Below are 12,938 nucleotides of genomic sequence, written 5' to 3'. Positions count from 1 at the left end.
GAGACAAGCATCAAAATCAAGCTTTGAAGTTTCAAAACAAAACCTAAGGGGATTCTGACCAAGAGTATATTAAATACACACATTAATTTAGGGAGAACTGACATTTTTACAATGCTGAGTTTTCCCCAGAAAAATCACGTCTCCATTTATTCAAGACTTCTGGAAAAGTTTATAGTTTTCTTTACAAATGTTTGCATATCTTTACTTACTCCCTAACTCATTCCACAGCTTTTCATTTCTTCTTTATGTATCCCATGTCTTGATTACTATGGGGAATTTTAGTGTTCTGGGCAACCATCTAAGTTTTATTTCCTAATTCATTTAGTGGTAGGTGACAGACAATTATGCAGCCCATTTAGAACTATTTTTTCAATGTATAAGACCATGAAATGTCTCCTTTTCACAGCAGTCTGTTGTTTTAAGACTTCTCTGATGATCTCTGATGGCTTAAGTCCTTTATCCCTTAAGGTTCTGAATACACTCTTACATTCTTGGCACAACTTTAAAGTTCCCTTCTGTATCTCAGAACTCTGCAACATGTTTTCTGGCTGATCCTTCTTGTCTGTACTGTCATTTTTGTTTGAAACATTATCTTACATGAGAGTTTCTCTTGAACTCACTTGTCTATTATGTGGTATCAGAATTGCCTGAACTACATATTATAGGGTCAAATCTCCAAACCAAGTCTTTCATTAGTAGCTGGGGAGCTCTTACATGGTTACTATAACTCAAACCCCAATGGCTATACTGTATAGGCCCCTTTTTGTTTGTTTATTCCTCTTCCAGCCATCCGCAGGTCACCTGGCTTCATTGCCAATTTATACCCCTCTATGAATTTTCTCAACTCCTTGTACTACAGGAACTTCCCAATCAACCACACAACCGTGCCTTTTTCTTTTCATCTATTCTATTATTTCTGTCTGGCCCAGCGCATGGGTTAAGCCTCGTGTCTTTTTTTTTTAAATTTTTATTTATTTTTATTTTATATATAAAATGGAGTTTCATCATGTTGGTCAGGCTAGTCTTGAACTGCCGACCTCAGGTGATCCACCCATCTTGGCCTCCAAAGTGCTTGGATTACAGGTGTGAGCCACCATGCCCAGCAAGCCTCGTGTCTTACCTATTTTTGTAAAAACTAGCTAAAATAGTTTTAATATTTTTCAATAATTCAAACAGTAAAATTCAAACACATGAAAATTACTTGAAGTTCCTATTTCAGAATCCGTAAGTAAAGTTTTACTGGAACATGGCAATATTTATGCATATCTAATGACCATTTTCATGCTATACCAGGACAGTGGAGTGGTCGTGACTGAAACCATATGAACTGCAAAGCTTTAAATATTCAATAGCCCTTTACAGAAGACATTTGTCAACTCATATTCTAAAATTTTCCACATATAGTCAACAGTGCATTTAAAATGTGACCAGAGGAGGGGGGGGATCCAAGATGGCCGATTAGGAGCCGCTCAGGATTGCAGCTCCCAGTGAAAGTGCAGAGGGTGAGTGGACACCACATTTCCAGACGGATTTTATTGCTCAAAGGCCAGAAGAATCCCAGGTGGAGGAGCCCCACAGGTCGCAGTATGGTTGGTTTGGCCTGCGCAGCTGTTATGGCCAGTGTGGCTGTTTTGCCGGTGCCCCAGGGCTGCGGTTCTCTGTACAAAATACATGGGTCTGGGCGCCGTTTTGGCTGGTGATTGGAGCTCCAGGAAGGCAGAGTCACTCATTCATTTGATTAAAAAGGGGACTGAAACAGGGAACCAGGCCAGGAATTTCCTGGGCAAAAAGGCGCCACGAGTCTCAGCGCCGAACAGCGCAGTGGGTCGCTGGATGGGAAATCACACAGATCCTGGCACCTTTTCAACAGGTGACTGGCACACCTGGGAAAGAGTTGACTGTTGAACTAAGAAAAAGGTTCTGAGGCAGGGAGCCAGGTGATCAGGCTCGGCTGGTCCCACCCCCACAAAAAAATAGCAATTGGAAAAGCTCTGGGTTGAGAGTTTCACAGCAAGCACAGCTGAACCCGGGAAGGTCCAACTCTGTGGGGGAGGGGCGTCCGCCATTACCGAGGCACTTCACCACTATGCAGATAATCCACCATTGCTGAGGCAGCCCACCATTACAGACAGAGTCTGCCATTACTGAGTTGGGCCACCATTGCCGAGGCAGCTCTAACTACACCCGTATAAACAGGACTGCAGGGAAGTTCACACGGCAGCTGGGCGGAGCCCACAGCAGCTCAGCAAAGCCTCTACAGGCAGACAGTGACTAGGTTGCCTCCTGGCTGGGCAGGGCAGCCCTGAAAAAAAGACAGCAGCACAACAGAAACTCACAAATAAAGCCCTAACTCCCTGGGACAGAGCACCTGGGGAAAAAAAGGGGTTTATGAGTTCTGCTGCAGCAGACTTAAACGTACCTGCCCAGCAGCTCTAAATGAACAATGGAGCTCACAGCTCAGCACCTGAGCTCCTTTAAAGGACAGACTGTCTCCTCAAGCAGCTCCCTGACCCCCATATATCCAAAGAGTCACCTCATAAAGGAGAGCTCAGACTGACATTTGGCGGGTATCCTTCTGGGACAAAGGTAGCAGAAGAAGAAACTGGCATGGCAGCAACCCTTACTGTTCTGCAGCTGCTGCAGGTGATCCCCAGGCAAGCAGGGCCTGGAATGGACTTCAGCAGTCCTACAGCAGAGGGGCTAGATTGTTAGAAGGAAAACTAAGAAACGTAAAGAAATAACTTCATCATCAACAAACTGGACGTCCACTCAGAGACCCAATCTGAAAGTCAACAACTACAAAGACGACAGGTGGATAAATCCACAAAGATGGGAAGAAACCAGCGCAAAAAGGATGAAAACACCCGAAACCAGAACGCTTCTCCCCCTACAAGGGATCACAACTCCTCACCAGCAAGGGAGCAAGCCTGGATGGAGAATGAGTGTGATGAATTGACAGAATCAGGCTTCAGAAGGTGGGTAATAAGAAACTTCTGTGAGTTAAAAGAACATGCTCTAACCCAATGCAAAGAAACTAAGAACCTTGAAAAAAGATTTGATGAAATGCTAACGAGAATAGACAACTTAGAGAAGAATACAAGTGAATTGAGGGAACTGAAAAACACAGCATGAGAACTTCACAAAGCATACACAAGTTTCAACAGCCAAACTGACCAAGCAGAAGAAAGGATATCAGAGGTCGAAGATAAACTCAATGAAATAAAACGAGAAGGCAGGATTAGAGAAAAAAGGGTAAAAAGGAACGAATAAAGTCTCCAAGAAATATGGGACTATGTTAAAACACCTAATCTACGTTTGATAGGTGTACCTGAATGTGACGGAAAGAGTGAATCCAAGCTGGAAAATACTCTTCAGGATAATATCCCCAACCTAGCAAGGCAGGCCAATATTCAAGTCCAGGAAATACAGAGAACACCACAAAGATATTCCTCAAGAAGAGCAGCCCCAAGGCACATAATCGTCAGATTCACCAGTGCTGAAATGAAGGAGAAAATGCTAAGGGCAGCCAGAGAGAAACATCAGGTTACCCACAAAGGGAAGCCAATCAGACTCACAGCAGATCTCTCAGCAGAAACCCTACAAGCCACAAGACAGTGGGGGCCAATATTCAACATCCTTAAAGAAAAGAACTTTCAACCCAGAATTTAATATCCAGCCAAACTAAGCTTCATAAGTAATGGAAAAATAAAATCCTTTGCGAACAAACAAGTACTCAAAGATTTCATCACCACCAGGCCTGCTTTACAAGATCTCCTGAAAGAGGCACTAAACATAGAAAGGAACAACCAGTACCAGCTACTCCAAAAACATACCAAATGGTAAAGGGCATCGACACAATGAAGAAATTGCTTCAACTAACGGGCAAAACAGCCAGCTAGCATCAAAATGGCAGATCAAATTCACACATAACAATATTAACCCTAAATGTAAATGGGCTAAATGCCCCAATCAAAAGACACAGACTGCCAAATTGGATAAAAAGCCAAAACCCATCAGTGTGCTGTATCCAGGAAACCCATCTCACATGCAAGGATACACAAGGGCTCAAAATAAAGGGGTGGAGGAAGATCTACCAAGCAAATGAAGAGCAAAAAAAAAAGCAGGAGTTGCAATCCTAGTCCTTGATAAAATAGACTTTAAACCAACAAAGATCAAAAGAGACAAAGAAGGACATTACACAATGGTAAAATGATCAATGCAACAAGAAGAGCTAACGATTCTAAATATGTACGCACCAAATACAGGAGCACCCAGATACATAAGGCAAGTTCTTAATGACTTACAAAGAGACTTAGACTCCCACACAATAATAGTGGAAAACTTTAACACCCCATTGTCAATATTAGACAGATCAACGAGACAGAAAATTAACAAAGATATCCAGGACTTGAACTCAGACCTGGACCAAGCAAACCTAATAGACATTTACAGAACTCTCCACCCCAAATCCACAGAATATACATTCTTCTCAGCACCACATCACACTTACTCTAAAACTGACCACATAATTTAAATGAGCATACTGACTTGATAATGGACACAGATAACTAAATTTGAATTTCCAGGTGTCTGACTTTCTCAGCTTCGCATTGGAGAAAAACTTATGTGATGACAACTTTTATCAAATCACAGATTTTTATTTAATTTAACCAGTGATGTAAATAATCAGAAACAATTCCCTAGTTAATGAATACCTTTGTCATATAATCTATTACTTGTTGATCTCAGATGTTCCAAAAAAGTAACAAAACCTCACCAATTAGTAAATGAAGTTAAACATCCTAAACATTTTAACAAGACTTTTTTAATTAGTCTGGTCAAAATGAGAACTTATGAAGACTCACCTATATGTGGCTGCTGAGCTGCTGCTAATGCATATTGCTGCTGTTGAGCTGCAGTTAACTGCTGAACTGTTAGTGCATTAGTCCTCTGAAAGAGCTATTTGGAAAATATTTAATACAAAGATTAGTGTCAAAATCTTTCATTTCTAATTAGAAATCTGAATAAAACCTTTTAAACAGTTCTTTCTCAAATACAAGGACACTTTAATCAATAAAATGTTTAGTACTTAAAACCCCTACCACTCATTTCAATGCCACATAGCACTTCAGGCTAAACCAGTATACAGTTAAAAGGACCTTCTTAAACAAAGAGCATGCTTTACCTGCTGCTGGGAATTGTAGTCAAAAAGGCCTACAGTAGCTCCTGAAGAGTCCATTGGTACCTGATTACCAGGATAGTCAAACTGTAAGGATTCCAGACCAACTTGTTCCATGGCATCCAGATTCTGAGTTTCAGGATTTGAAAATTCTTCAACAAGTGGTTTATTAGCTGTAGGATTAGGAAGGGGCCCCAGTCCTTCTGAGGGGTTAGTATTGGGGCCCAGGCGCTCAACTACTTCAGTTGGAGAGGCTTGACGACTTCCAGGAGTACGACTACATAAAGAAAACAGAAAAGTATTATGAATAAAAGCAACAAGTCAAAAGATGAAATGGGAAAGTAGAAAAATCACTAAAAACATATGACACAGTGAATAAGGCATTCTGAGTCACTATGCCACCTTATCACATTTTTTCTATTTAATATAACTTTCTACTTAAGAGATGGCATGATTTGAGGTATTATTAATGATTACTCCCTTCAATCTGAATAACATAACTCAACTTTACAAATTAGAAAAACTGGCCAGCATCACAACTTACATACTACCTGAAATCTCTGTCTCAAGTCACAGCCACAAGGAACAGTATATAAATAGATTATTATGTGGCAAATATGAAAAAGCTCAAAACCAAAACCCACTTATCATACTGCTGTCCTGCCCCCTCAACACATAATTGTGCCATAACATCCTGCTTAATAATACTTAAGAAAAAAACTGGCCATAAGAGATCATTATGGTCCTCATTATTTAAGGGGCCAAAATGTGAGATGCAACAGGAAAAAGGCACTGTACACAGTAAGTCAAAAGGCTGACTCCCGACTTTGTCTTTTAAAAATGATTTTGAGCAAGTCATGTCATCTTTTGAGCTGCAGTTTTCTTACTGAGGAGACTGAAGAGGTGACCTTTTGATTCCAACTAATAAGAACAAAAGAAACTATTTGTGAAAGCCCTCTATGAAAGCCCTTCAAAGACCATGCTTCTCATACCAAATAGTTCAGTTTAAACCATCAGAAAGAAATGGAAATGTATGACATTTATCAAAAATTAAGTATACACAGCAAGAAAAGATCTTTCTACATTAAAATAAAAAGACCTTACTACTATACAGCCTCCTTAACTTTTCACAAGGAATTCATTAACACTGGACTAAATTTTAAGCATTGGCTCCTCTTTTTATTAATAACCTTCATGGTCTAAACTTCATTTTTACATTTCTAGCCATAATCCTCATTTATCGTTTATCTTGTTTTATATATAAATATTTCATATAGGATCCTTTCCTTTGTAAAAAAGAATTTATTTTTCAGAGTAACCATGCATTCACAGTATATTTAAACATGAGTATATTAAGTAAGTGGCAGTACTGTTCTACCTGGCTTTTAGTGCCAGCTGCTACATTTGTCTAACTCTGCCCAACTTCAGGTGCTCTGTATTGGAAGAAATTTGGTAACATATACAGTGTAGTTTGCAAAGCAGTCTCTTGATTGTAAGAATTGTTCTCTATAGATATTTAAGCAAAGTCACAATTGATTTAAACATCAACCATTTTGTTCTTGCAAAATTAGATGACTTCTAACTCCTTTCCCTTTAAGCCACACCTAATTTTGTACATGAACGCTCCAAAGGCTCATTTTTCATTTGGAACATATGGAAAGAAAAGATAAAACTAAAAGGGTATTCTTTAAAACCAGACAATTTTTCTTAAAAAAAAGTGTCCTATAGTTCTTTTAATCATTTCTGTTCTACTCCAATATGAATATATTGATGACATATCAATCAGTTAATGTGGAAATTAATGATGTGCTGGCATAGTGACGATATGACCACAGCTGTTGATTGTGTTAATACATTTTAACATTGTCAAGTAGTAACTAATACTCTATCTAAAATAATTAGTAATTGAACACATATCTAAAACTTAATGTAATTAAATCAGAATGCTAATAAATGTAAAGTCCACATCAATATTTCAGGGGAGAAGAATAACCTCTCACACAAAATAACTCATATGTAACAAAAATTGAGGACATTAGGAAAAAAACGTAATGCTATCAGTGGTGCTATTTTCTTGCTATAGTTAATGGTGTATTAACACTTCAATTATAAATATATACTCTGAAGGTTTTATCATCAACTGAATTTTAAATGCATTTCCTTGACTAAAACTTAGATTAGGTAATAGTGAAGGACAAACTCAGAATAAAGTTCTAAAATTGAGTATCATTAAATTTATTGTCAAAAGAGGTTTACTGGTTTTGGATGCTTTTTTGCACTCACAACAGATAGAAATGGCACTGTTTCTAAGAAGCATTGTTATTTTGATAATTAAAGGCAATAAATGTAAAAGTATACCACCCACCATATACCTAATACTCTTTCATCTAAGATTTCATGGTTCATAAGACCGCAAAGAAACACTCATTTTCAGGTACAGGCTCCAAAGCACCTCAATAACTGAAATATTAAAGTATAGAAAATCAGTACAAAGAAACAACTCCCTAATATGTATATAAATGTATACTGTCTAATCTAAGACCAAAGACTAAAGTACTTATTTAACTGCCATAAAAAGACAATAAAAAGCTACAATGTAAAAAATTATAAGCTTAAAGCTAACTTTTAAAAGTCTCTAATATGTTCCCCATTTGCTATTTTCAGGAATAATATTAACTATTAGTACAAACTTATATATTGTAAGAAAGATTACTGCTCCTAAGCTAATTTTGTCTCCTCTTTTCTAAGATTAGAAGTTAAATGGGAGGCAGGGCATAAATACTCAGAAGGAAGAAAACTCCACTGAAAGGTGCTCAAAAGCACCCCCAAGAGGGGGGGAAAAATCAGAGTAAACCTACAGTTCACTAAAATTTAAGAGAGAGGGAGAAAGTTCAAATTTGGACTGTTATATTAGCAGAAAAGTAAGTGCAGCTTCTAATATCACTCCTTCAACAGAATGCACTGTTTTAGAGACTGGTTTGAAGATTATTTTAAATGATTCACAATCATTAATTTTCTTTACAGAAAAAAATAAAATTTGTCCAGATTAACACAAAGTTCAAAGGAAATAAACCTAAATGATGAAAATGTCTGAATCAGTCACATCAACTAATAATAATAATCCCTAAAAAGATATGCTTTTCTTCTTGAGAAAGTTAAAATCTTACTTAAAATCTTTGCAATCGGCATCCATTCCATTTGGCAAACCTCTGCCATTTATTTTAGAATCATCATCATCTCCTTGTTTAAGATCTCTGTTTTGGTCCTCCTCAAATGGAGAAGCCTTGCCTTTTTGATCTCCTTTCTCAGGTCCATCTGTTTCAGCATCTCTAGTGCCCTGAGGAAAAAGAATCTGTTTGATTCTGAATATTTAATAGAACACAAAAAAAGGCACCATAAGGTGACCTAAAACTACACTATAGTGCATGTAAACAATAAAAGCATTGAATCTTATTTAATTTCGTAGTCAACTAATTTATCAAAGGCCAAAAAATTGAGTACAGACTAGTAATTTATAACAGAAGGGCTAAGGCAACCTTAACTATAGCGGTGCTGGAAAAGCAGTTAACACCACAAACTAGATTAAAATTTTCTTTAATGCGTAGACAATTTTGTTTAGTTACTTTCAGATCAAGCACTACCAGGAATAAGCAATTTTAATTTTGCAGATTATGTTTTAAAATTAGTAAAATTTGACTTTTGCAACATGGTTCAGATCCATAAATATTTCCACTGTTTCTATCATTTCATGTTTTTTAAGTGGCTAAGCAGAAGAAAAGAACAGCAATAAGTTACAAAATTTCCTTTAGCTACAGGAAGGGCACAGAAAAATAAACTGATTTAAAAAAATAAAAGTAATGTAACCAAATAACTCTCAAGCAAATATTAAATATTTCTTTATTCAAAATACTTACAAAATTTCCCTTCCTAAATCGAGAATCCAATTTATCAGCAGGAGAAGAACTTAGTACATATTCTACCATGCTCACACCAAGGCCTCCACTTTCTGATCGCGGAGACAGTATTGCATTTACTTCACTGTTTCCATGAAAACCCTGTCCAGATCTTCTCTGTACCATAATAGGCTGGGACATTGAATGGTCTGTTTGGTGAAGAAAACACACAATTATCTACGTGTACTTGTAAATTAAAAGGTAGTTACACAAATTAATATACTGAAGTAAGAAAAATCAGCACATTATTTTGAGTATTACTATAATATTTATAAAAAGCTCTTCATTTGATTAAGACTAACTGGCTGAAGCACATATCTTGAAAATACAGATGGAGGCTGGTCCAAGTGCAGTGGTGTTTACAACTAATTGATCACAGCCAGTTACAGATTTCTTTGTTCTTTCTCCACTCCCACTGCTTCACTTGGCTAGCCTTAAAAAAATAAAAAAATAAGGCCGGGCGCGGTGGCTCACACCTGTAATCCTAGCACTTTGGGAGGCTGAGGTGGGTGGATCACCTGAAGTCAGGAGTTCAAGACCAGCCTGGCCATCATGGTGAAACCCCATCTTTGTAAAAAAATAAAAATAATTAAATAAAAATAAAAATAAGAAAAATAAAAATAAATAAATAAATAAAATACAGATGGACAGAGCCATTTGGCAATAAACAAAAGCCTATGTTAAAAACAGTACAACCAAAAAAGTCAACGAAGATAGAAACAATACCCGAAGGGATACTACCTGAAGGATCAGTTTCTTATAAACATCATTTAAAAAAATTAACCTTCTTTTGACAATTCATAACATAAACCTCAGGGATAAAACCTAAAAGAAGCCAGACAGCAGGGGCTCATGACTGCTATCCCAGCACTTTGGAAGGGAGGATCACTTAAGCAGAGGAGTTTGAGACTAGCATGGGAAACATGGTGGGTTCCCATCTCTACAAAAAGTTTAAAAATTAGCCAAGCAAGGCAGCACAGGTCTGTAGTCCCAGCTACTCAGGAGCTAAGAGCTGAGCCCAGGAGGCTGAGGTTGCAGTGAGCCATGTTCACACCCCTGCACTCTGCTCTGGGTGACAGAGTGAGAACCAGTCTCAAAAAAAAAAAAAAAAAAAAAAAAAAAAAAAAAAAAAAAAAAAAAAAAAAAAAAGCCAGGTATGGTGACTCACTCCTATAATCCCAGGACATTGGGAGACTGAGGCAGGTGGACTGCTTGAGCTCAGAAGCTCAAGACCAGCCTAGGCAACAAGGCGAAACCCTGTCTCTACCAAAAATATAAAAATTAGCCAGATGTGGTGACAGGCACTTACAGTCCCAGCTGCTAACGAGGCTGAGGTGGAAAGATCACCTGAGCTTGTGAGGTTGAGGCTTTGGTGAGCTGTGATTGTGCCACTGCACTCCAGCCTGAGTGACAAGAGGCCCTGCTACCCCCACAAGAAAAATAAATAAAAACGATAGGCTGGTAGTAGTGGCTCATGCCTGTAATCCCAGCACTTTGAGAGGCTGAGGTGAGAGGATCATCTGGGGTCAGGAGTTTGAGACCAGCCTGGCCAATGTGGTAAAACCATATCTCTACTAAAAATACAAAAAAACTGGCTGGGCATGGTGGCATGCGCCTGTAATCCCAGCTACCCAGGAGCCTGGGGCAGGAGGACTGCTTGAACCCAGAAGGAGGAGGTTGCAGTGAGCCAAGAGCATGCCACTGCACTCCAGTCTGGGCGACAGAGCAGGACTCTGTCTCAAAAAATAAAATAATAAATAAAAATAATAAAATAAACTTTAAATTTGGAAGAAACACTTCACAAGTTCACAGTTACACACTGGACAGATCAGAACTCATAACGATAATGCTATAATCATAAGTGAGTAAGTCTGGAAAAATCAGTAATACCAGAGAATTTTCTATTATTGGTTTTAAAAAAAAACCTAAATATCTTCTAGCTTAAAAGTTTTCCACTTATTTTAAAACAAAATTATTCATTTGATATGTTTTTTCTCCATATTTTTGGAATGAAAAGTAAAGGTAGTATTTAAGATCTGAGAGCTAATGGAACACAAATACAGTACTACATTTGAGTCAACATTAAAATAGTTTTTGCTGGAAACTTTTTTGAAGGAACCCATAAGGTATGTCTGGCTTGTTTGTGAAAGATACAACACTCAGTATTTAAACTATTGAGGCTCAAATTTCATACTGCTAGCCAGTCATCATTTTATTAACTGTAATAATTTTGAAACGATTGCCATGTTTGTTAAATCAAAACATCCTCTTTTCAGTACCTGCATCCCTAAGAGATTAGCCATTATATCCTTTCTTTCAATCATTTACCCATTCATTACACAGTTGAAATATTGATTCATTCTCCTGTATGCTAGGCAATGAGGTATATATGAAGAATCCGAGAACAAAACAGTCTGTCCTCGAGAGTATAGGTTTAATAAAAGGCAATTAGAATAGAATAAAGGAGCTTCAACAAAAATATAATCCATGATACTATGGGATCCGAAAGATGGGCATTCAAATCCAACAGAGCTTAAAGAAAAAAGCAAAATTAAGAAAGATGAACATCAATCCTTCCAAGTCTTAGAATCAATACCACCAAAGGAAGTGTGTTTCTTGTTTATTTTTTTTTTTGGTGGGAAGGGGCAGGGTTTCACTATAGTGCCCAGCTGGTCTCAAACAGTTGCCAGACTTGACCTCCGAAAGTGCTGTGATCACGGATGGAAGTGATATTCCAGTTGATTATGAGGGGTTAAAAAAAGGTAACCAATGGGGAGGTGGGGGTGATGGGACATTTCAGCTACAGAAACCTGCATGTTCAAATGCCAAGAAGTGCTAGAGAACATAAACCTGATATTCACAAGTAATGTGGTTCTGCTGAGAGGGAGTTTGGTAAGTCTCCTGCAGTCATGGAAAGAGACTCTATGAGAATAACAATTCCTTTAAAACAAGAAGGTGTTATGCATATTTGAACGTGTTTGGCATTCAATAAGTGTTAGGAAAACAAAATTCCATTCATTTCTAATTTTCTCATGTTTTCTATTAAAAGACAAACACTCATCTTCAAAATTTTATCAGTTGGGAGAGAAGTGGTACAAAAAATTGACTGTGATCATAAATCTCACATTTTCCCTAACATCCATCTTGAAACAATCTCTTTTTGCCATGCTGTGCTCAAGATGCTTTGCTTTTCAACACCTTAAAAAAACTTAGGTTGGCTGGGCACAGTGGCTCATGCCTTTCTTTAATCCTAGCACTTTGGAAGCCTGAGGCAGGTGAATTGTTTGAGCTCAGGAGTTCGAGACCAGCCTGGGCAACATGGTGAAACCTCATCTCTATCAAAAGTACAAAAATTCGACAGTCTTATAACTTGGTCTCAACAAAAAAAAAAAGATAAACAAAAATTTAAAAAACATCTTTGGTTCTGATTCTAGTAAAAAAAGTAATTGTGCATTCAACTTTAAATAATGTCCATCAACCTATCAAACACACATGCTCTCAGCAAGAAATATGCCATTTGTAGGAAAGATGTATCCCAGTCAAAATTACTAAATATTTAAAATTATGAGTCTAACCTAATATAGGTTAATTCTAATTCAGAGAAATAAAAATTCCTTGAGGACAACAAGAGTCATATTTACCTCTGTATTCTCCAAACCTGGCATGTTATGTATCACATATTAGTTGAACTCCAAGAAAATTTACGATGTTTTAAGAAAATTTTTTTCTAAATTACTTGTTGCCAACATTTTCCAGAATTTCCTTTTGGATTTTAGCTTTTTAGTAATTATTTTAACAATAATGAA

The 12,938-nt window shown here is 37.5% G+C and overlaps 1 protein-coding gene across 25 annotated transcripts in view; it reads right to left on the bottom strand.

Annotated features, from left to right (window-relative positions):
- PUM2 (pumilio RNA binding family member 2) overlaps positions 1-12,938 on the bottom strand; it is a 107,023-nt gene that overhangs the window by 59,948 nt on the left and 34,137 nt on the right. For 24 of the 25 annotated variants that reach the window (XM_032294030.1, XM_032294034.1, XM_032294025.1 and 21 more), the window contains 4 exons: positions 9,094-9,281; positions 8,347-8,516; positions 5,186-5,456; positions 4,866-4,959 (listed from right to left, as the gene is read on the bottom strand). In XM_032294030.1, the coding sequence (XP_032149921.1) occupies positions 4,866-4,959; positions 5,186-5,456; positions 8,347-8,516; positions 9,094-9,281 (723 nt within the window). The remainder of the gene's footprint in view (positions 1-4,865; positions 4,960-5,185; positions 5,457-8,346; positions 8,517-9,093; positions 9,282-12,938) is intronic. The other variant, XM_032294037.1, reaches the window with a different exon arrangement.

This window comes from Sapajus apella, unplaced genomic scaffold, assembly GCF_009761245.1.
Source record: "Sapajus apella isolate SASKATOON/1434 unplaced genomic scaffold, GSC_monkey_1.0 scaffold31, whole genome shotgun sequence".
Classification (NCBI taxonomy): domain Eukaryota; kingdom Metazoa; phylum Chordata; class Mammalia; order Primates; family Cebidae; genus Sapajus; species Sapajus apella.
The sequence above is the reverse complement of the archived record's forward strand: the minus strand, read 5'-3'. Positions and strand labels throughout refer to the sequence as shown.